The sequence below is a fragment of the Sapajus apella genome, unplaced genomic scaffold, assembly GCF_009761245.1.
Source record: "Sapajus apella isolate SASKATOON/1434 unplaced genomic scaffold, GSC_monkey_1.0 scaffold153, whole genome shotgun sequence".
NCBI classification, from domain to species: domain Eukaryota; kingdom Metazoa; phylum Chordata; class Mammalia; order Primates; family Cebidae; genus Sapajus; species Sapajus apella.
The window spans coordinates 2,326,423-2,349,368 of record NW_022437093.1 but is presented as its reverse complement, the minus strand read 5'-3'; the positions used below and the strand labels follow the sequence as shown (position 1 = coordinate 2,349,368).

The 22,946-nt window shown below is 52.5% G+C and overlaps 1 protein-coding gene and 1 long non-coding RNA gene across 12 annotated transcripts in view; both read left to right on the top strand.

Moving 5' to 3' along the window:
- The window catches only part of MAPT (microtubule associated protein tau), a 128,443-nt gene that overhangs the window by 72,589 nt on the left and 32,908 nt on the right, over window positions 1-22,946 (top strand). For 3 of the 11 annotated variants that reach the window (XM_032265988.1, XM_032265985.1, XM_032265986.1), the window contains exons 3-9: window positions 291-377; window positions 2,875-2,961; window positions 7,049-7,114; window positions 11,302-12,366; window positions 15,504-15,559; window positions 18,217-18,414; window positions 19,777-19,903. In XM_032265988.1, the coding sequence (XP_032121879.1) occupies window positions 291-377; window positions 2,875-2,961; window positions 7,049-7,114; window positions 11,302-12,366; window positions 15,504-15,559; window positions 18,217-18,414; window positions 19,777-19,903 (1,686 nt within the window). The remainder of the gene's footprint in view (window positions 1-290; window positions 378-2,874; window positions 2,962-7,048; window positions 7,115-11,301; window positions 12,367-15,503; window positions 15,560-18,216; window positions 18,415-19,776; window positions 19,904-22,946) is intronic. The other 8 variants (XM_032265992.1, XM_032265991.1, XM_032265994.1 and 5 more) reach the window with 5 other exon arrangements.
- On the top strand, window positions 15,566-17,389 carry LOC116541648. The gene is made up of 2 exons (XR_004264884.1): window positions 15,566-15,914; window positions 16,134-17,389. It is a non-coding gene; the product is annotated as an uncharacterized LOC116541648 (long non-coding RNA).

Below are 22,946 nucleotides of genomic sequence, written 5' to 3'. Positions count from 1 at the left end.
CCTCAGGTGGCACAACTAGCTGGTGAAGCGACACCTTCTCCTCTCACCCAGGAGCAAATGCACATCACCTGCGTCCTTGTCTGATGTCCCTGATGTGGGGCACAGTCATGTTGGTAGGGAGGGAGGTAGGGTTGGTTTCCTTTGTGGATGTGTCACAAGGCCGTGTTCCAAATGTTGCCACGCGGAGGGATTTTCAGCTCCACCAGACACGGCTCCCCAGTTCCTCCTGAGATCAAAAGGGTGCGCTTGGGAGAGGCTGCTGTTCTGAGGGCTCACTGTGTGTGTTCCAGAATCTCCCCTACAGACCCCCGCAGAGGACGGATCTGAGGAACCGGGCTCTGAAACCTCTGATGCTAAGAGCACTCCGACGGCGGAAGGTGGGCCCACCCCATGGCTCCCTTCAAACGCCCCCTCCACGCCTCCAGCCTGCGCTTAGCTGTGCTTTGAGCCTCCCTCCTGGCTGCATCTGCTGCTCCCTCCCCCCTGGCTGAGAGATGTGCTCACTGTTTCAGGGCTTTGCAGGACAGTGGGCGGGAGCAGAGCCCTGCTTTGATGCCTTGCTCGCGGGTGCTGAGTGCGGGCACCTTCATCCCATGTGTGCTCTGGAGGCAGCCATGCTTGGAGAGTCCCACACACACCTTCACAAAGCACCCCTCAATATGGTTGTCCTCCCACACCCCCTTCAAAAGCCCCCTCCTCTCTCTTTCTTCAGGGGCCAGCAGGTCCCAGAGCAGCCATTTGGCTGAGGGAAGGGGCAGGGCAGTGCACACCTGATCTTGCCGTAGTGTCCTTCATTTTGTGGGCTCTGGGCGTGGCCTGGGCCTCTGGACTTTGGCCACGGTGTTTGTTCCAGCCCTTCTCCTAACCTGTCCTTTCCAGACAGTCAGCATCTAGGTTATTAGCCCCTCACATCCTTCCTGTCATGCTCCTCAGTCCTGATTTTGGTCATCATCTCTTGCTTCCCATCTGTGTCAGTCAAGACTGCATTCGGCTCTAAGAAACAGAAACCCCAACTAACTGTTGCATGTACATGAAGAGGTTTACTCGTCTCACATAATCAGATGCATGGACTTGGACAGTACCTCAAGGGTCATTTCTCAAGGATCATGACCTCAAGGTTCATGTTCTTTATCTGTCTTCATCCTCTGTCATCTTTAGTGGTTGGATTGTTGCCTCATGGTTACAAAGCGGCTGCTGCACTTTCAGCCATCACATCTGCCTTTGAAGCAGGATCAAGTTTCAAAGTAAACTGGCCAAAAGGGCCCTGAAACCAAATGTGTCCCCTTTTTATTAGGAAAGCAGGAGTTTTCTTGCAAATGGCAGTCTTCTACTTACATCTCATCGGCCAGAGCTGGGTCTTATCCCTTGCTGCAAGCAAGGCTGAGACATTGAGAATTTTGCCTTCCAGCCTCTTTAGCAGAAGAAATCAAAGGAGAAGATGTTGATAATGGCTTTCCAGTCACGAGTTGGCAGTATCTGCCCCTCTGTCTCTCCATCCTCCCCAGGAAGGTTCAAGGTTCCTTTCTCAGCACTTCTCAGGCTCTGCACATTCATTTGGATCTTGGGTCTCGGGGTGAAAAACTGGCCCCAGTGTCTCCCCAAGCACCCACCTTTGGATTAATTCGGAAAGTGGCTGTCAGGTGCCTACCCGTTGCTCGGTCTAATGCTGTATCTTTGGAGGACGCAGCAGGTGTGGGTCTTACTGCTGAAGTTCTTAGCCTCGTGAGAATACCCAGGTCAAATTCTTTTGGCTCTCCTTCTTAGAGCCACCGATGCAAGACATTTCCTGCTCATCTTGTCGGGACGGTTTTGCAAGTTGCCTGCCATCCTGAGAAAGTCCTACCAGACGATGCCAGGCCTCATGCCAAGCTTCCCAAGCCTTGGCTTTCAGTGCTCCCTCAACAGGAGTAAGAATCTACCAGACAAGTCTTGATGTACCCTGGACCCTGTGCAGGTGTGAGACTCCAGAGATTTGGCCCCCGCCCCTGGTGGAGGGAGCCTGCTGGGGCTGGACTCTTGCCTGGCTGCTCCGCCTGCACCCAAGACAACCATAATTAAAATGCCCTTCATTGAACTTGGAAAGGCTTCAAAGCTGACAACTCCTTATGTGTACCCGGAATGACCTGGGAGTGTGCCAGGGCGTTGCTCAGGAGGAGCACTGATTTGGAAGTGTTCATCTTGATGAGAAATTGATAGTAGCTTCTGGTGGTAGAGCTTTCGCTCCTGCCTCTGCTGTGAAGGGGGACCCACCTGACAGTCAAATGCCTGAATCCAGACAGGACTGGTCCTATTTATTGCCATATACGGGACTCTGCACTTTCGGACTGTGGGTCATAGGATTGGAGATAAGGGTTAGAGCTGGTGGAGGTCTTGGAAGTCACCTAGAGATGACACTCCCATTTTGCAAATGAGGAAACTGTCCAATCAAAATGGACCAAGGACTTACCCAAAGCCTCACAGCAAAGCCATAGGCCCCCAACCCTAACCTTGGAGTCCCTGTGCTGTCTTAGTCTTTATTCTCGCCTTACGGATCAAATAGCTGTGAGCAGTCATCTGGTTTTCAGTATTTTTTCTTTAAAAATGGCTGGGGCCATGCCCAGCAGTCCCTTTCATGGCAGCGTTTCCACAGGGCTGCCAGGCTTTCCTGGTGGGTGAGCGGGCAATTCATGAGCCAGTCCCACGCGGCAGCATGTGAGCCTGCTTCCTGGGGAGCTGGCAGCAGGGGCCTCGAGCCCTGCCCCAGGGCTGCTTTCTCGCAAATGGCTGATCCCCTCCTCACTCCCCCTCCCTGCATTGCTCCTCCACAAAAGCAAAGGTGAGGGGCTAGGCGTGGCTCGTCCTGGCCCCTCTAAGGTGGTTCTCGGTGGTTTCCAGATGTGACAGCGCCCTTAGTGGATGAGAGAGCTCCCGGCGAGCAGGCTGCTGCCCAGCCCCACACGGAGATCCCAGAAGGAACCACAGGTGAGGGTGAGCCCCAGAGACCCCTGGGCAGTCAAGACCCTGCTGGGTGTCCCAGCTGACCTGCAACAGAGCGAGAGCGCTCTGTATGTTTATCCCCCTGTGAGGCAGGAACACGGGGGGATGCTGGCTTCTGAGAATCTTGGGTTGTGAGTAGCTTGATGCATCGGTGCCTGGTGACCTCCCTGGTCATTTAGGGCCCTCTGGACTCCTTCTAGATGCTCCTCATCTTCCCTCAGTCAGCACGTCAGTTCCAGAGAGTTCTCTGCAGGGTTCTCTGGGGCAGGTGGTGCCAGACCCGTGCCTTCTTGACACCTGAGGTCAATCCACCCTCCTGCTCAGACTGCCTGGGGCAGGGTCACCGCCCAAGGGGTGGACCCCAAGATCACCCGAGTGCACAGAGGGTGCAGATGACTGGACCACACATTTTGGTGAGCGTAATGAGGTGGTCCCACAGGAGCTGAGACCCGTGATCTAGCTCCCATTTCCGGGACTCTGTCTCCTTTTCAAATGTATTCATGTAGAACAGGCTTGACCAGAAGCCTTGTTAACACGGGTGATGGGAAATCGATCAGGCGAGGCGCTGGGCCCAAGGCCGCAGTCACCCGAGAGTGGCCCAGCCCACCAGGCCTAGGAAGCGCCCACACAGCCTGGAGCTCCTGGAGTCATTTCCTGCATGTCTTCCTCCCTGCACTTACGTAAAGATGCCAGCCATTGGTTTGGTGATTTGGAGGGTGCCCAGTTGCCCAACAAGAAATACAGAAGAGGTCTAGACAGGATTTCACCAGCAATGGAGCGCAGGGAAGGTGTGCCTAGGCAAGCGGTTTGCTTCCTGAAGATGGTGCTCCCTGCAGCTACTGGGGAAGCCTGCAGCGTTCTCTAGGGCTCTGCATGTTGAGAGCAGCCCCACCCTGGCCCCTTCTGAGTGCGTTTCTGCTTTGTGACTTGATCAGTGAGGTCTCCTGAGATGGGTGGAGGGGATGTCCTTGAAGGTGGGGAAGAGCCTCAGCCTTGAGCGTGAAGGACATGTGAAGACCGTGGCATGACCCACAGGATGAGATCATGAGGAGCTTGACTTTCCTTCTCTCCCCTCATGGTTATTCCGCTGGGGAAATCTCTCCCCTGCCCAGAATGAAAACTCGACACAACTCTTTGACTTTTCCATCATGCCAAAGTAATTGAAAGTACTTCAGTCTCCACAGTGGCAAAACACAGTGTGCAAATGCTAAATAATGTAGATTGCCCAGGCCCATGGGACAGTCAAAGCTTCTAACTCCATTCAGAGTTGCAGCTGTTCCCCTGGGGGGCTGGCAGGGAGGGGAGTGGTGAGGGACGCAGGAATGTTGTTACTGAGCTGGTCCTGGTGTGAGCTGCCTCACACTCGCTGCAGAGGTGTCAGGGAGACCCTCTTTCTCTCTCTGTCTCTTGCGGGGACCTTGTTTGATTTCTTCTAGACTCTTCCCCCAGCCCGCCATCTCCAGCTATCCTCCCCTGAAGAGCCCTTCCTCTGTGCTGGATTCTGGTGGCCGTGTCCTCTCTCCTTGGCCCCATGGGGGTCTGAAGATCTGGCTGCAGCCTCACCTTTGAGGTCCTGCTGGTGGCCACCTCTTAGACATGATCTGAGGCTCCCATGCCCTCTGTCTGGCCTGTCCCCACATGGGGTCCATGGGAAACACGCCGGCAAAGCAAACTGGATGCATGGATGGGCCTCAGGGCTACAGCAACTGTCCTTTGCTCTGCCCCCAAAGCAAGGCCAGCCCATCTTCCATGCTCTAGTGTTCCTTGGTGGGGCCCTGACTGCAGTCCACCAGGTCCCTAACCAGAGGGGACACACACCAGGTGTCTCAATGTATTGCCTTGAAACAATTGTGCTGGGACTGTGATGGGGGGTGGCCAGGTAGCCACTCCTGTCACCCCCAAGCCACTCTCCCCAAGGAAATCCTCTTCAAAGACCCCTTTATGCCTTCTGTGTGGTGGGGAGGTTCTAGAGTTGGGTGCATATGTCTTCAGCTACCGGCAGTACAGACTTCAGTTGGCACCTTGCTATGGCCTATCCTGTTTGCTGTTCTTGGCGCTCCGGTGAAACTCCCTATGGCCCATCCAGTCGGGGTGCAGTGTGGCTACCCCGCTGCAGGATCCTGCCTTCCTGGAGAGCACAGGGTCCCCTCGATCTTGTAAAACACTCCCAGGGTACAGAGAGGCCATCGGTGATGTGAGGCCCAACCTCCACCATGCCCTCCCTCCCTCCACCCCGTGCCCTCCCTCCCTCTACTCCGTCCCTCCCTCCCTTTACCCCGTTGCCTACCCTCCCTCCACTCTGTGCCCTCCCTTCCTCCACCCCGTGCCCTCCCTCCCTCCACCGTGCCCTCCCTCCCTCCACTCCGTACCCTCCCTCCCTCCACCATGCCCTCTACTCTGTGCCCTCCCTCCACTCCGTGCCCTCCCTCCCTCCACTGTGCCCACCCTCCCTCCTTGGTGGAGTCAAGGCTGCACAGTCTCCAGTTCCTGACTCACGCTGGGCCGGCTACTGCAGCTCTGCACTGGTGTGTGACAGCAAGGCAACTCACCCAGTGCCGCAGCAGTGAGGGTGTCCGGGGAAGCCTCCTCATGTCCTCTGTCTCAAGGACTCTGGCATTTAGCTGGACTTGCTGTTGCTCTGAGCCTCTCTGCCATTTCCATCACCTTGTCAGAAACTCAGGCCGAATCTGTACTCAGAGCTGTGCCTGGGCAGTTAAGCCAACACTTGCTCAGCGGTGTTGTCACATGACAAGGTGCTGTTCCCATTGGGCCTTGTGGGCAGCGCACTGTCAGCCGATGGACGCTGAGGGTGTCTGTGTCACACTAGCGCTAGCGATGGGAGCCCCTTGAGCCCGCTGCCTGCCCTCTCATCCCCTCAGCAACTGCCTGGGACTGCCAGTGGCCTGGGTGTTTCTGAGGCTACCACGTGGCTGCTAGGCAACTCGAGAACCTTCCTCGCCCGCACCTCAGCTCTTTCCACAAGCCTGTGCTGGCCGGTGCTGAAGATCCGGCATTCCTGTCTTAGGTACAGAGACTGACTTAGGTACAGGCCTGGGAGTTAAGACCAATGGCCTGGCCAGCAGCATGTAGGCATTTGTTAGAGGCGGTGGCCTCTGACACTGTCCTCAGGGAATGCTGGCGATTCTGGTGGCCTGAAGTCAGTGCACGTCAATGTGCCCAACGTGCCTTACAAACTCTTCTTCTGGACAATTCCTGATGGTTCGTGATGCAGAAATTGGTGTTTTTAAAGCATATTGATTTGGATGCTATTGATGTGGTCTGGAACGTTCTGTCTTTCTTGTTTGGGGTAAGCTGTGGCTTCCTAAACAGGAGCCCAAGACACCCCAAAATCTGCTCACCAGCACTGCCAGCCTCCCTCTCACAAGGTAGCACCTGTTCAGGACATTCTGTGAAAAGCATTTGCTCAGAAGTTGGGAGGAAGGAAACACAATAGTTAGGGGCACCTACTGTGTGCCAGGCACCAGGTTAAATATGTCCACACAAATTCTCTTGGTAATCCTCACGGCCCTTCTACAAGACAAACTAATATCTTCATCTTGGGGTTCTAGATGAGGAATCGGAGGCTCAGAGAGGTGGAATGACACTGGTACCTGGATATGAACCCCATCTCCCCGACGCCACAGCCCAGGCCGTCTTTCCTTGAACATCCCGCCCTGCTGGGGCACTGGCTGGGACTTTGGGTGCAGTCACTGCTTAGACACAGCCTCCACAACCGTGGCTCAGCAGCAAACTGCTTCTCTGACCTCACTTATCCTGTGTGTCCTTGTCGAGTGAGACATTCAGGACCCCGGTCCCAAAGTGGAAAAAGTCTTTCCTACTAGGTGTAGCCACGCCTGCGGGTGGGTCTTGTGCATTTTGTTTAGTGAACTTTTATCACCAGCATCTGCAGTGACATCTGCAGAGAAGTCAGAGCTGTGGCACCTTGGTATTCTTGGGATGTGACTTCCCTGCGTGTTTTAGGAAAAATACCAGAAGATACAGAGAGCTTGGTTTCTGGCAAACAGTAACTGTCTTGCTTTTATCCCCCTTCATTTGCTGACACATACACCAGCTGAAGAAGCAGGCATTGGAGACACCCCCACCCCGGAAGACCAAGCTGCTGGTCACGTGACCCAAGGTCAGTGAACTGGAATTGCCTGCCATGACTTAGGGGTTAGGAGGAGGAACGTGGGGTGGGCTTTGCCCTAGAAAGATCATTTGGACCTGAGCCCTAATTCACAAGTCCAGGAGATTTTAGGGAGTTGGTTGTTATCAAAGGTTGGCTGCCCAAATTTAGAAAGAGCCCTAGTGTTTTTTTTCTAACACCGTTTCTGGGCAATTCCTGTGGCGTTTAGTGTCCTAAAAGATGCTAGCCTTGTCCATCCTGAGAGTTGAGAATGAATGTGTAACAGAAACTCAAGGCCAGGTGTGGTGCCTCACGCCTGTAATCCCAGCACTTTGGGAAGCCCAGGTGGGCAGATCACCTCAGGTCAGGAGTTTGAGACCAGCCTGGCCAACATGGTGAAATCTTGTCTTACTAAAAATAAAAAAATTAGCCAGATGTGGTGGTGGGTGCCTGTAATCCCAGCTACTCAGGAGGCTGAGGCAGGAGAATCGCCTGAACCCGGGAGGTGGAGGTTGCAGTGAGCCAAGGTCACACCACTGCACTCCAGCCTCAGCAACAAGAGCAAAACTCCATCTCAAAAAAAAAAAAAAAAGAAAGAAAGAAACTCAAACATGTGGGGGTAGTTCTCGCTGCAGGCTGCCCTCTGGCCCATCCAGGGTTAACCGTGGAGCGAGGCTTAGCCATGTCACCCCCAAGCTATTCCTTGTAAACTTTCTTCTGTGCACCCTTCAAACCTCACGATTTTCTTTTCAGGAACCAAACTGCTGTGTTCACGAAAGGCAGCTTTGCATAATCATTTATCATAAGTATCTTAAAAATGTTTTAAATCCTAGAGATTCCTAACTTTAGGAAATAGGAGACCTCTGATACTGACATAATGTGGGCTGAGCTTGTTTTCTGTCATCTGTGAGATGAACGAACTTGAGAGCCTACTGTAATATGTGGAAGCTTCTAGATTGCAAAAGGGCAGGGAAGACGCTGTTCTTTTCTCCTGAGGGATGGGATTTGTCCAGTGTTTAGAGCTGCCTCTCAGGCCGTCTCATGCTAGGAGACTCTGCCTTCTTGAGGGTATTTTGAGGCCTAACTACACATTCCTACCCCCAGAGGGGTCATAGCCTATAGCAGGTGACATTTCTCTTCTGACAGGACACAGAAAGGTGCAGTTTTGTTGTTAGGTTAACAAAGAGCTTCAAAAACTGTTAGAAGGGACAACGACTATAAGGGAGGAATCTCAGATGATGTGTGAAATTAACTAGAAGCCTGGCTCCTGTTTCTCTGAGGTCACGTTTTTCAGCTTAGGTAAGATTAGAGGCATTGATAAAGTATGACACCTAGAAATCATGTATTTTCATAAATAGAAGTGAATTTGAGTTTTTTTCTGCCAATATATAGTGAAGGCTATGTCTACATGCCCCCAGAACATATTCCATGCAATTTAAAAAAAAAAAAAAAAAAAAACGGCCACCATCTTTGCTGGGAACTTAGACTTTGGTGCTCACTGAATTTTAAGTTTTCTCACAGCAGCCTGGAATCCTATAGGGATAAAGTACCTATTAGCAAGATGGAAAAAGGTGTTTGAGGATGGAGCTGCAGTGTGTTGAGAATAAATAAGATATGGGAAGGCCTGTATACGAGGGGTGGACTTTTCTTCTGTAAGTGTCGGGTGACCAGGCCTCCTGAAGAGGGCATGGGGGCTTAACCTACCTGGACGACTGTGTTTCCAATACTCATTTATCTTGAAAGTCTCCTAACCCCTGGGAATTGCTACATTTCATATTTACTGAGTACCTAGCGTGCTAGGAAATCAACAGAACATTCTCCCAACCAGGCCGGGTGCGGTGGCTTGCGTCTGTAATCCCAGCACTTTGGGAGGCTAAGGCAAGCAGATCACTTGAGGCCAGGAGTGCAAGACCAGCCTGGCCAATGTGGTAAAACCCTGTCTCTAGTAAAAATACAAAAGTTAGCTGGGTGCGATGACACATCTGCAATCTCAGCTACTCGGGAGGAGTAGGAGGCAAGAGAATTGCTACTGAGGCAAAAGAACTGCTTGAACCTGGGAGGTGGAGGTTGCAGTGAGCTGAGATCATGCCACTGCACCCCAGCCTGAGCGACAAAGTGAGTGAGACTCCATCTTAAAAAAAAAAAAAATTCTCCTAACCTGGCTTCTTCCTCCAGGGGTGTAATTGATCATGTCAGTTTCCTCATTGATACACAGACACACACACACACACACACACACACACACACACACACACACACACACACACAGAGTACAATCCTGTATCCATGATTTTTCAAGGTACATTTACTATTTATGTCTGGGGTCCTTGTCTCTTTTTTTTAATGGTGTTTCTTAAAGTATTGTATTATATCAGAGTACAGTAACATCCCAGTCAAGAGCACTCTAGTAAACTCTAGGAGGAAAGCGTCTTCTAGAAGGCAGTGGAGACCTGGCCTGTTGGGGCAGCGTAGGGGCAGCCCCTGCCTCTGGTCAGTCCTGACGCTCAGGCTCAGGGTTGCCTCTGTGCTGCTCTTCCCGAAGACTGACCAAGGGCTCCCACAAGACACCTACAGAGCCTGTGAGAATCAGTGACACCAGTTGATCCATGCAGGATCCATTGATTTAACCACCTGCTGTGTGGAAGGCACTGTGGTGGATGCTAGGAACAAGGATTGCAGGGGCTGTGAGCGTGGCCAGTGTCAGGCTGGAGGTGCTGCTGCGCTGGGACCGGGCCTGTCAGGGAGGAGCCCATGGCAACCACCCTGCCTCCAACTGGGTCGGGCCCACGTGTTTCCTGTGTGTCCATGACCACACCTTCCTCCCTCGCCTCATCCAAATCTCTTTCTTTTCCAAGTCCCCAAATCCTTCAGGGCTGCAGGTTTTGTTTAAAGCAGAGCTGGTGACTTGCATGGTGGTTGTACTGGGACAAGGTTGGGTATTCAAAGAGTTGGGAGTTAAAAAAACATCAAGGGTGCTTATTTGGAGAACCAAGGAGTATAATCCTCCTGTTCTTAACACACAGCCACATTAATGAATGTCACATGAATGAACCAGAAAAAAATGAAGTGTGCCCTTGATCAGCTGGGTTGTCATGCAGCAAGCTGTGTGACCAGGGCACGGCAATGGTCCTGAGGGCCGTCACTGCCTGCCGTGCAGAGCCCTTCCTCGAAAACGGGCCGACCTCACCTGTGCAGGGGGCTTGTCTGCGGTCAGTGGCCCGGGTAGATCTGAATGGGGCTTCTTTTTCGAGGAGTCTTGTGGCAGGTTGATCGGTAAAGACTTCGTTCTTGATGATCACACATTTTGGATTTTCCGAATCTATCAGACACTGTGCTTGAGGTAGAGTTTGTGGGCACCGGTTTCGCTCGTTTCATTTACCAAAAAAGGGAGCAGAAGTCAAGTATGGTGGCTCATGCCTGTAACCCCCAAGGCAGGAGAATTGCTTGAGCCCAGGAGTTCAAGACCAGCCTGAGCAACATAAGGAGACCCCGTCTCTACAGAAATAAAATATTAGCCAGACGTGGTGGCGTGCATCTGTGGGTCCAACTACTCGGGAGGCTGACACGGGATGATCGTTTGATCCCCGGAGTTTAAAGCTGCACTGAGCTGTGATTGCACCACTGCACTCCCGCCTGGGTGAACAAGCGAGACCATATATCAAAAAAAAGGTGGCAGGGGGAACAGTGAAAGGCAGGGAGAGGAAAGGGGAGTCTCGCTACACCCAAGCCAGGTACCATCTAGAGGCTAGAATCTTTGGGAGGCTCAAATTTTCTAGAAAGTTGGAGGCGCTTCTACAGCTCTCCTGCTTTTGCAGTGGTTAAGCCCAGGCTGGCTCCAGATGTGTGACAATTGCTCTGTGCCCAACTGGAGCCCATCACAGGCAGAGGAATAACACCCACATCAGAAGGGGACTCGGAGGTCACCACGTCTAAGACCCCCCTTTACAGATGAGGAGACTGAGTCCCAGAGAGGGCAGGGGCTCACCCAGCGCCACCCAGCAAGCTGGTGGCAGCTAGAACAGGAGAGCTGTCATTCCCAGCACCAAAGGCAGCGAGATGAGCCCAGAGCTATGCTCCTATCTCTTTGTTGGGGGCCTGGGATGCCCTTTCAATGTCATTTTGTCCAGGACGATGCTCCCTCTCTTAAGCAATTGATGTGCCCCTGCTAACCTTTTGCTCTCGCTGCCTCTTCAAACCAGAGGAGTTGAGAGTTCCAGGCCAGCAGAGGAAGGCACCTGAAAGGCCCCCAGTCAATGAGCTTAGCGCTCATGTCCAGCCTGGACCCTGCGGAGAGGCCCCTGGCGTCTCCGGGCCGTGCCTGGGGAAGAAAGAGCCGGAAGCTCCCGTCCCGCTGACCTCGAGCCTTCCTCAGTACCATCCTGTTTGCCCAGCACCTCTTCCAACAGGAGGCCCTCAGGAGCCCTCCCAGGAGTGGGGACCAAAAGGCAGGAACTGGGCCGAGGAGGGTCCAGCCTTTCCGAAGCCCGCCACCCCTGCATACCTCCACACGGAGCCTGAGAGTGGTAAGGTGGTCCAGGAAGTCTTCCTCAGAGAGCCAGGCACCCCAAGCCTGAGCCACCAACTCGTGTCCGGCATGCCTGGGGCTCCCTTCCTGCCTGAGAACCCCAGAGAGGCCACACACCAGCCTTTGGGGACAGGACCTGAGGACACAAAGGGCGGCCGCTGTGCCCCTGAGCTGCTGAAGCGCCAGCTTCTGGGAGACCTGCACCCAGAGGAGCTGCCACTGAAGGGGGCCGGGAGCAAAGAGAGGCCGGGGGGCGAGAAGGAAATGGATGAAGACCGCGACGTCGACGAGTCCTCCCCACAGGACTCCCCTCCCTCCCAGGTCTCCCCAGCCCAAGATGGGCCACCTCCCCAGACATTCACCAGAGAAGCCACCGGTGTCCCAGGCTTCCCAGCAGAAGGCGCCATCCCCCACCCAGTCGATTTCCTCTCCAAAGTTTCTGCAGAGACCCCGGCCTCAGAGCCTGACGGGCCCAGTGCAGGGCTGGCCGAAGGGCAGGACACGCCCCCCGAGTTCATGTTCCACGTGGAAATCACAGCCAACATGCAGAAGGAGCAGGCATGCTCGGAGCAGGATTCGGAAAGGGCTGCATTTCCAGGGGCCCCTGGAGACGGGGCAGAGGCCCGGGGACCCTCTTTGGGAGAGGACACAAAAGAGGCTGACCTTCCAGAGCCGTCTAAAAAGCAGCCTGCCGCTGCTCCGCAGGGGAAGCCCGTCAGTCGGGTCCCTCAACTCAAAGGTCTGTGTCTTGAGCTTCCTCGCTCCTTCCCTGGGGACCTCCTGGGCCTCCCAGGCTGCGGGCACTGCCACTGAGCTTCCGGCCCTCCTGACTCCTGCTGCTTCCAGCGTTCCTAGGATGCCACTAAACCGACACCTGGGCACAGCTGCTATCCTCCCCTGGCCTCCTCCCGCCCAGGCTGCGGCCACACGCGCCCCTCACGCTTGCCCGCCACTCTGCATGTCACCGGCACCCCTGCCCCATGTGCCCCACCTTGTTCGACTCTGGCCACTTGATTTGTCCACTACGGCCCATGAGCCCCCAGGAGGTTGGCAGGCGCCCTCCACCAAGAGGATAACAGCTGCCCTCTCATTGTCTAGAACTCTCCAACTCTCCCACATAGGCGTAAGTAGCCCCACTTTGCAGATGAGGAAACGGAGGCTCAGAGAAGTATAGTGACTTGCGGAAGGCCACTGAGTAGTAAGTGACAGAGCCAGGTTGGGGATCCAGGTAGGTGGGCTCTAAAAGACATGCCCCTCTCACATCCCACAGCACCTCCGAGGAGGTGCAGGAGCGTGTGGACTCCTAATGCAGAGATACTCAGGGCACACACAGTAGGCGACACACAGCCTCCAGAGGAGGCCCAGAGCCCACACTGTGCCTTTGGCCCAGCACCCTGCCCCCACCCGCTCTGCCTTGTGGCAGGAAGACAAGGAGCAGAGACAAGATCTTCCTGGTCCACATGCCGCCACTCTGCCTCCCTCAGCAGAGGACGAGGGGATCTTCCTGCTGCCATTGGTGGGGGTGGGGGGGAGTTGCTGAGCGGGGCCCATCTTGAGCCCTTGGGAACTCGACCACAGCAGCCCTGCAGGGTGGGATTGGTGGGGTGAGATTCCCAAGTATCGGGGAGAGGAGAGATGGTGTCCCACAGGAGGCCTCATAGCCACAAGGTGGGCTTGTTCATACATTTGGGACCCTTAGCATTTCAGTTATTTGCAGAGCCCAGAAATGGATGATACTGAAGCTTACAGCTGCAAGCATCCATTACATTCTTATTAGATTTTACTTTTAGAGAAAACTTTGAAATACTATAAAGAAGCCTGTGTTTAAAAGTTAAGACAGGCTGGGCACGGTGGCTCACACCTGTAATCTCAGCACTTTGGGAGGCTGAGGCAGGTGGATCACTTGAGGTTAGGAATTTGAGAGCAGCCTGGCCAACATGGTGAGACCCTGTCTCTACTAAAAATACAAATAATTAGCTGGGTGTGGTGGCACGCACCTGTAGTCCCCACTATTGGGGAGGCTGAAGCAGGAGAAATGCTTGAACTGGGAGGCAGAGGTTACAGTGAGCCAAGATCACACCACTGCACCCAGCCTAGGTGACAGAGTAAGACTCCATCTCAAAAAATAAAGTTAAGACAGAAAAAAATCCTATGTCTTATTTTAAAGTCCAAAACAGTCGGGGATAAATGACTGACTGGACAGGTTACTACAGTATTTCCCGAAATGATGTTTTCTTGAATACTGGTCTACTGGAGGTTTATAGGTATGTCTGGGTTTAAAAAAAAAAAAAAAAAAAAAAAGTTCCATGTCCCAGTGATTGGGGGGAAAAAAAACAGACTGAGTTAAATAGGTTTTTCTGCTGCAGGACTTGTCAGAGCCTTTAATGTGCTAATGGACATTGTGGCCCTCTGAGAAGGTCACAGAGTGGGCTTCCCTAACTTACTTGATTCTTTCTACTAACATTTCCTGGAAGAAGACTTGTTTAGTGCTTCCACAGCTTGGGAAATGCCAATCTAGCAGATGATTTTGTTGTGCCATGGATGGTGCTGGTTGATGTGAGCAAAGGAAAGAACACGTGGGTCAGCTCCGCCTCAGGCTCCTATTAAAGTGCAGGTTCCTGGGTGCCACTTCAGGCTTATGAACGCAGTTGTGGGGTAAGCCTGGGAGTCTGTTAGCAGTGCTTCGGCCACATGGTATAGTTGGAAAACCTCTGGGCGTACTCATTGCTGGTCCTCTAGAAATCCAGGTGACAATAATGAGAAGCTCCCAGAGACCCGATTGTCCATGGGGCAGGGGGAGCATGATATCGAAACCAAAGAAAATCTCTCATCAGTTTTCAGCAGTGACTGTCAGGAGAAGAAGCGTGAGTCAGTGCTGATGCTGGCTGACAGGTCAGTGGACTAGTTTCACCAAGGAGCGTGATGAAAGCTGATGTTGTCTGTGGGAATGTATGATGGTAGCTGGTTTGTAGCTAACTGGGGGAAGCAGTGAGGATTCGTGCCCTTTGAAGGCCTGCAAGTGGCAAGAAACCCCCAGGCCTGGCTCAGGGCTGGGCTTGCCCCTCTGAGAGCAGCTGGGCTGGTGGCTGAAGCCCCCAGTAGTGAGGGGTGGGCTCTGGGGGTCCAACCAGCAACTAGGGGATAAAGACATCCCTGCCAGGCTCTCCTATTCTGCGGGCAGGTGACCAGGAATGGGGATGGGGATGGGGTGGTCAGCTAAGATGGCCAGGAAGGTGGGCATCAGGACTGCTGGCAATCTGGCCACATGGGCAGGGGAGGCCAGGGTGGCTCCAGGCAGTCTCCAAGGCCAAGAGGGTGAGCAGGCACCTCGAAGGGAACCAAGGCCAAGGCAGGCTGCAGGTAGAGACCACTCACCCATCCCCCATCCTTGGATCTCACAGGAGGCTGGATCCTCACTGAGCTACCAACATCCATGGCCCTGAGGCTTTTAAAACACCTATCCATGGAGTGGGGCTGGCCCCAGTGGGGTAAGGCTGACCCTGGCAGAAACAGAGCAGGAGCCTGCAGGTTGGGAAGCCAGTGGGTTAGGGAGTCTGCACCCTCTTTAGATAGCCTCTGTGCCAGCGTGTCCCCGTGACAGTTTGTGCTGCATCCCTTCTGCATGGCCCCACCCTCAGCCAACCTGCTTCCCCCTCTTGCCAGGTTGCTCTAATTGATGACCCCAGTCTGCTGTGTTGATACTAACAATATGAGACCTAGCAGATTCAAGGGGAAAGAGAACCGCCTAGGCTTCCCCCAGACCCAACTCAACAAAACGTGGACCTACCTGGAGAAATCCAACTTCACCACAGCTGGCTCTTTCTGTGAACAGTGAAAAGGGAGGGTGACAAGCATTCTCATTTTCTATTTTATCAGCTCGCATGGTCAGTAAAAGCAAAGACGGGACCGGAGGCGATGACAAAAAAGCCAAGGTAAGCTGATGACGCCACGGAGCTCTGCAGCTGGTCACGTTTACAGAGAAGCTGTGCTTTATGTCCCAGCTCATTCTCATGTATAATGTGGGGAGCATTTGTCACTAAAGTACAGCTGTCATTTAAAGTGCTTTGTATTTTTGTGCAGGCTTTTAAACAGTCCAGCATTTACTCGTTTTGATGCTTACCCCAGCGAAGAGCAGTTGGCAGGTTCATGAACTCATGCTCCTGATTGCAGCTTCCTTAGCATAGTTTCAGTGAGACCCTGATAGTAAATGAAGGTGTGTTTGAAAACCAACCCCAGGACAGTAAATGAAGGTGTGTTTGAAAACCAGCCCCAGGACAGTGAATGAAGGTGTGTTTGAAAACCAACCCAGGACAGTGAATGAAGGTGTGTTTGAAAACCAGCCCCAGGACAGTGAATGACGGTGTGTTTGAAAACCAACCCAGGACAGTGAATGAAGGTGTGTTTGAAAACCAGCCCAGGACAGTGAATGAAGGTGTGTTTGAAAACCATCCCCAGGACAGTGAATGAAGGTGTGTTTGAAAACCATCCCCAGGACAGTGAATGAAGCCTTCCGCTCACTGCATAAACTGCACCCAGATCCTTGCCCGTCCTCAGCATTGCACTTCACCCATCACTTACTCCCTCAATGACTTGGTGTCTGGGGAAATGCTCCCGTAATTGCACAGTGGCATTTTTCCTGGAAAATCCCACCATGACGCTAGATAAGACCTATTTTTCTTAAAGGTTTCTAAAATTTCCAACATAAATTCTGTCTGAAACATCTGATTTTTAATCAGTACTGGAGCCCCTAGGGCATCTCCAGTTGCCGTGTAGCTCTGGGCATTCGGTGGTGTGTTGGTGTGTTGCGGGCTGCTTCCAGAAGTGCCTGCAGAGTCAGGGCTCCCCATCCTTGCCTAGTGAGGCAGCAAACAGCCCTGCGGGGATTTGGAGAGCTGCCCTGGGTCTCTGAAGTGATAGTGACAGCTGCTTGTCAATCCTGGTGCACATTTAGTGCTGGGACCAGGGGGCAGGGGATACCAGCCTCATGCATGCTTGCATTCATTCATTCATTCATTCAGTACACATGGGTACAACATCCCTGTCCTGGAGTTGCTCAGAGTCTAGGGAGGGAAAGGTCTATGACGGACCTTGGACAGGTGGGCAGTGAGGGAAGGAGTGGTCGTCAGTATCCCCACCCCAGCTTTGCCTTCTTGTCATCAGTCCTGGGGCCCCCACCTGTGTCCCTCCTCTTCCATTTCTGCCCCATCTCATGGATTCTCCTCCTCACCAAGCCTGGCCACACAGAGGGCCTCAGCCACTTCACTGGGGAATTGGAAAGTGATAAGATAACACCCCTAAGAGGGCCAGTGAAGTCTGGGTCAGGACCCTTCTCTGAGCTCCGAGTCACTCTCAGAAACACCTCGAGGCTTAGCCTCCCCACTTTATGTCCTGAGAGTGTGACCTTTTCCACTCCCAACACCCCCTTCTCCTCCAGGGCCATGCCCACCCGTCAAAATCCCCCCGGGGCAGGACGAACTGTGGCCATCAGTCACCATCTCTCTTGCATCCCAAGGGCCCCTCCCTCTCCACAGAGATAGGCATGCAGACACCCACCCCGGTGCATCTTCATGTGGAACGGGTTCAAAAGTTAGCATTGTTGTTTACACTGACAAACTGAAAAAAAGAAAAAGAGTTAAGACTGAAGGCTTGGCACAGTGGCTCATGCCTGTAATCCCAGCACTTTGGGAGGCTAAGGTGGGAGCATCTCCCAAGCCCAAGAGTTGTAGACCAGCCGGGGCAGCATAGCGAGACCCTCGTCTCTTAAAAAAGATTTTTTTTAATTGGCCAGGCAGAGGTGGGAGGATCACTTGAGCCTAAAAGGTGGAGGCTGCAGTGAGCCATGATGGCACCACTGCACTCCAGCCAGAGCGGCAGAGGGAGACCCTGTCTCTAAAACAAACAAACCAAAAAAAGTTAATATTGGCCAGATTAGGATTCACCTGGTAGTGTTAATATTAGTTTGAGACTTTAATCAGAAAGCATATGTGGTGGGGTTGGGTATACCCTAAGTGATGTCAGATAGAATCTTTCCAACTTGGGGCGGGCGTACTCCTAATTGTAGCTGTATGAGCCTGTCAGTGTGGTGGAAGAAGCCATGGGTTAATGGGCAGACAAAAAAGCGCCTTGCCTGGAATTGAGTAGAAAGTGGGACGCTTCGGACCCATGACACACTTGGGGACATTTTCTTGAGTAACATCCTGAGATTCATGTACCTTGATGATCTTCATCAGCTCATTCATGTGAAGCATCTTTAAACCAGTGGTCTCCAAATTCAGGGGCACAATAACATCTAACGGGCTGGAGAAAGAACATACTAGAACTTCCTTTCATTTTTCATGTCCTCTTCTGAAAGCTCTCAGATGTGAGTTGAGTAAGTCCGTCATATAGAACTATGACTGGGGAGGACGATCACTTTCCCGTTCTTACTAATCAGAAGGGATGTTAAGGATACACGATGAAAATAGCCTGGAGATCACTGCTTTCAACCATTACCTGCCTTACTTATTTTTAGTTACTGTCCTTTTTTCAGTTTGTTTTCCTCCTCCATGCGCTGACTTTTATTTTGGTTTTATTTATGTTTATGTTTAAGACATCCACACGTTCCTCTGCTAAAACCTTGAAAAATAGGCCTTGCCTTAGCCCCAAACACCCCACTCCTGGTAGCTCAGACCCTCTGATCCAACCCTCCAGCCCTGCCGTGTGCCCAGAGCCACCTTCCTCTCCTAAATGCGTCTCTTCTGTCACTCCCCGAACTGGCAGTTCTGGAGCAAAGGAGATGAAATTCAAGGTAAGGAAACCACCTTTGAAAAGAACCAGGCTGCTCTGCTGTGGTTTGCAAATGTGGGTTTTTTGTTTGTTTGGTTTGGTTTTTTTTTTTTTAGCTTCAAAGACCTTTCTTCAAATGAGCTCTGACATACTAGAACTTCCATTCTGGAATAGTTAGAATTCTGGACAAAGGGGAAAAGAGAGCTCAAGGCCATACCTCTCAGCACCTCACAGGCCCTCATAGCAGCAGCCCCTAAGACACCTAGCGGGACCTTGGTTTCAAAATCACTACTCTAAGGCTGGGCGCGGTGGCTCACGCCAGTAATCCTAGTTCCTTGGGAGGCCGAGGCAGGTGGATCACCTGAAGTCAGAAGTTTGAGACCAGCCTGGCCACCATGACGAAACCCTGTCTCTACTAAAAATACAAAAATTAACCAGGCGTGGTAGTGCACACCTGTAATCCCAGCTACTCGGGAGGTGGAGGCACAAGTATCACTTGAACCCAGCAAGACCCTGTCTCAAAAATCAAAATCAAAATTGCTACTGTCATTGGGTTCCTTTGCCCCTTCCTGATTTTAGTAAGCAGAAATGCTTCCAGATTGCCCCGATCTGGGTAGGCCAGCATCATGGCACAGTAACACCTGCCCCACGAGCTTGCTCCCCCCTGGACCAGCTTGTGGTCCTTGGTTAATGTCGGTTCCTTTCTGAGTTTGTGTTATGTCTAAGGATCATCTGCTGGGTAGCCGAACTCAGGGACTGCCCTCAGTCTGTAGATTGTGCCACGCCAGCACCTGTTGCTCTCTCTGGCAGCCTTGTCAGTGATGCTGGCATTCACCTCCTCGGTGCTCACCTTCTCTGAGCACACCCAAGGAGTTCCTGGGGCCTTAGGGTTGTTTGGGAGAGAATGAAAGAACGTGGCCTAGCTCTCTTTAGCATGCTTGGTCAGGTTCAACAGTGTCTTCAAGGGCCTCTGCTGCAATCAGCCACCATCAGTTAAATCCATAATAAGCGTTAGAAAATGGATGTTGCATATCCATAGTGCACTAATGTCCTGCACTATGAGTGACTGACGTGAGTGGAGAGTGACCCGATCGTTGCTGTAAGCTCTGCTGGCCTGGGGACAACTCATGCTGATAACTAATGCTCACAGTTCCTCTGGGAGGAAGTGTCCTCAGGGGACTTGCAGTTTGGATGGGGAGGTGGGTTTGTGTGCCCAGCAAGCCCTTGTGATTGTAGAAGACATCTGTGGCATCTAGGAGGCAAAGGGTCACCCCAGTCTTAGCCACGCTTTGAGTCAAGGTGGCGGAGTGGGGCTGCTGTTGACTCTTGGCGGCAGTAACTTTTCCCAGTGGTGAAAAACCCCTCGACCATGTTTCATTTACAGGGGGCTGATGGTAAAACGAAGATAGCCACACCCCGGGGAACAGCCCCTCCAGGCCAGAAGGGCCAGGCCAACGCCACCAGGATTCCAGCAAAAAGCCCGCCCGCCCCAAAGACACCACCCAGCTCTGGTAAGAAGAGTGTTCTCTTGAATCTTAGAGGAAGCGGACGCTCTTAGTAGGTACAGCCCTCATTTTAGGCCATTGAGAATGAACAGCCCCGGCAGCTGGTCAGCACCCTGCAGTTTACTAAGCACTGGAGTCTTCATTTCCTTCTCAGTCCTTTTGATTTCTGAGGCAGATGTTGAATCCCTACTTTTTTTTTTTTTTTTTTTTTTGAGATAGAGTTTCACTTTTGTTACCCAGGCTGGAGTACAGTGGTGTGATCTCGACTCACTTCACTGCAGCCTCTGCCTCCCAAGTTCAAGAGATTCTCCTACTTCAGCCTCCCTAGTAGCTGGGATTACAGGCGCCCGCCACCACACTCGGCTAGTTTTTTCTATTTGTAGTAGAGAAGGAGTTTCACCATGTTGGCCAGGCTGGTCTCAAACTCCTGACATCAGGTGTCCACCCACTTCGGCTTCCCAAAGTGCTGGGATTACAGGCGTGAGCCACCATGCCCAGCCTGAATCCTTACTTGTTATCAATGAATAAATTGAGGCTGATTCTGCAGAATGATAAAAATACAGAAAAAGGAAAAGACGGAAAGAAAGAAATGGAGCCTCGTAGAGTTTGCTTGACTGAGTCTAACCAGCTCATTTTAAGCCCCAGGAAAACGCGGTCACATGACTACTAAGTACCAGCTCTTGGAATCTCTCTGGTCCCAAGTTCAGGGTTCCAGAGAGGCAGCCCCCGCATGGCGTGTTTCAGTCCCCACATGAGACTCTGGAGATAAATGTCTCTGGAGACAGAGCAGCAGCCTGGATGGGTCACAATGGGTGACGTCACTCAGGGCTCAACCTCTGGGCAGCTTAACTTGCTGGGGACCTTAGGAGTCTACTGCAAACCCTGAGGGTCTTAGCTGATCAGTCACAGGCTGGGCCCATTGCCCTGGGCTCCTGTGAGTAAAACTCATTCGGTTTGGAATACCCAGTAAGGCAACCATCAAGATACTTTGCAGCCAGGGGTGCTATTAAGAACAGTCATAGCCAGGTGTGATGGCTTATGCCTATAATCCCAGCACTTTAGGAGGCTGAGGTGAGCAGATCACCTGAGATCAAGAGTTCGAGACCAGCCTGACCAATATGGCAAAACTCTGTCTCTATTGAAAATACAAAAAAATTAGCCAGGTGTGGTGGTAGGCACCTGTAATCCCAGCTACTCAGGAGGGTGAGGCAGGAGAATCACTTGAACCCCCGGGAGGAGGAGGTTGCAGTGAACCAAGATCACACCATTGCACTCCTCCAGCCTGGGCGACAAGAGCAAGACTTGTCTCCAAAAAAAAAAAAAAATCGTCCTCTTGGGATTAGGGACAACCTGCCCAAGGTGCTTCCCTCTCCCACTGCCCAGGTGAAGTGTTCCGGGCACTGGGTTAGACTCTGCACCATGTGGGGTGCAGAGTCTGACTTGCACTGGCTCCTCGGTGGTGCAGGCAGCTGGGGCTCTTGCTGTGGGCTGTGGCCAAAGCCCGGCCTGGATCTTGGCGACTCTGCTTCTCCTGGCCTGAGGGGGCTACCCAGAGCCTGCCTGCCACCTGCTGTGTCTCTGCAGTGGCATTTCATGCACACGTGCTGCAGCCCAGTGGCCCCCGCAAGGTGGCTGTCCACTAAGGTTTGTTGGTTTTATCTTTTCGCCTCGTGTTTTCTGGCCTGTCTTTCTCATATGTATACGATCTAGAGATAATTCTCAGAACTTTCACGGGATTTTAAGTAGGGTTGGGATCCTGCTGGGTTTTTTTTTTGTTTGTTTTTTGTTTTTTCACTTAACATTGGGCCACTTGACTCACACTTTGTTTTCTGTTGTTGTTGTTTTTCTGAGACGGAGTCTTACTGTGTCGCCCAGGCTGGATGGAGTGCAGTGGCACAATCTTGGCTCACTGCAACCTCTGCTTCCCAGGTTCAAGCAATTCTCTGCCTCAGCCTCCCAAGTAGCTGGGACTACAGGCATGGGTCACCACACCCAGCTAATTTTTGTATTTTTAGTAAAGATAAGGTTTCACCATGTTGGCCAGGTTGGTTTTGAACTCCTCACCTCAAGTGATCCTCCCACCTCAGCCTCCCAAAGTGCCGGGATTACAGGGGACTCGCACTTTGTAACGACCTGAAACAAGGTCATGCATTTCCCTTTGGGTCTTACCTGCTCTTCGGTGGCTGCCTGCAGGTAGGGAGACCCTCTCCCCTCAGCCCCCTCGACCTTGTTTCAGAATAGGGCCGCTGCTGGGCTGGCTGTAGGCACCTGCCACGTGAAGGACTCATTAAGGCCCCTTTGAAGCCTGATGATAACGAAGCTTTTGTGGATTTTTCTCTTTAAGCGACCAAGCAAGCACAGAGAAAAGCACCCCCTGCAGGGCCCCACTCTGAAAGAGGTAATTGGGAGCCTGCTTTGCTGGGGCAGCCTTCCTTTACGTGTGTGGCTATTCACTGGCTTGTGTTTCAGAGCCGGGAGGACCCTCTTCTGAAACGCAGGGTTTGCACATTATGCCTGAAAACGGAGCAGTCCGAATTCTCTTCCGTGTGCAGTTTGCGCAGCTGTGTTTGTCTAACGGGCTTTCTAATCCTGTGTGCTCTCCTTGACTTCAGGGACAGTAGCATTACAGGTGTGAGCCACCACGCCTAGCTGTCTCCCTATTTTTCAGATGAGGACATAGCCTTCGGGAGACCACTCTGTAAGTAAGAGGCATGAGAAGGATTCAGAGCTACCACACCAAGCCCACTGGTCACCCTGGGTCTCTGAAGTCAGGGAGGCAGGAGGATGGGAGGTCTGAGGAGGCAGAGAGGCTGAGCCTGGAGGCCTTGGAGGCCGAGGCCCCATCTGTTGTTTTCTTATGTGGAAAAGAAGAGGCTTTGTTTGTCCTATTGCCGCAGAGCTTGACTACTTCAGGAACATCCAAAATGTGGAAATTGGCAGGGCGCGGTGGCTCACGTCTGTAATCCTAGCACTTTGGGAGGCTGAGGTGGGAGAATTGCTTGAGGACAGAGGTTCAAGGCCAACCTGGGCAACATAGTGAGACCCCCCC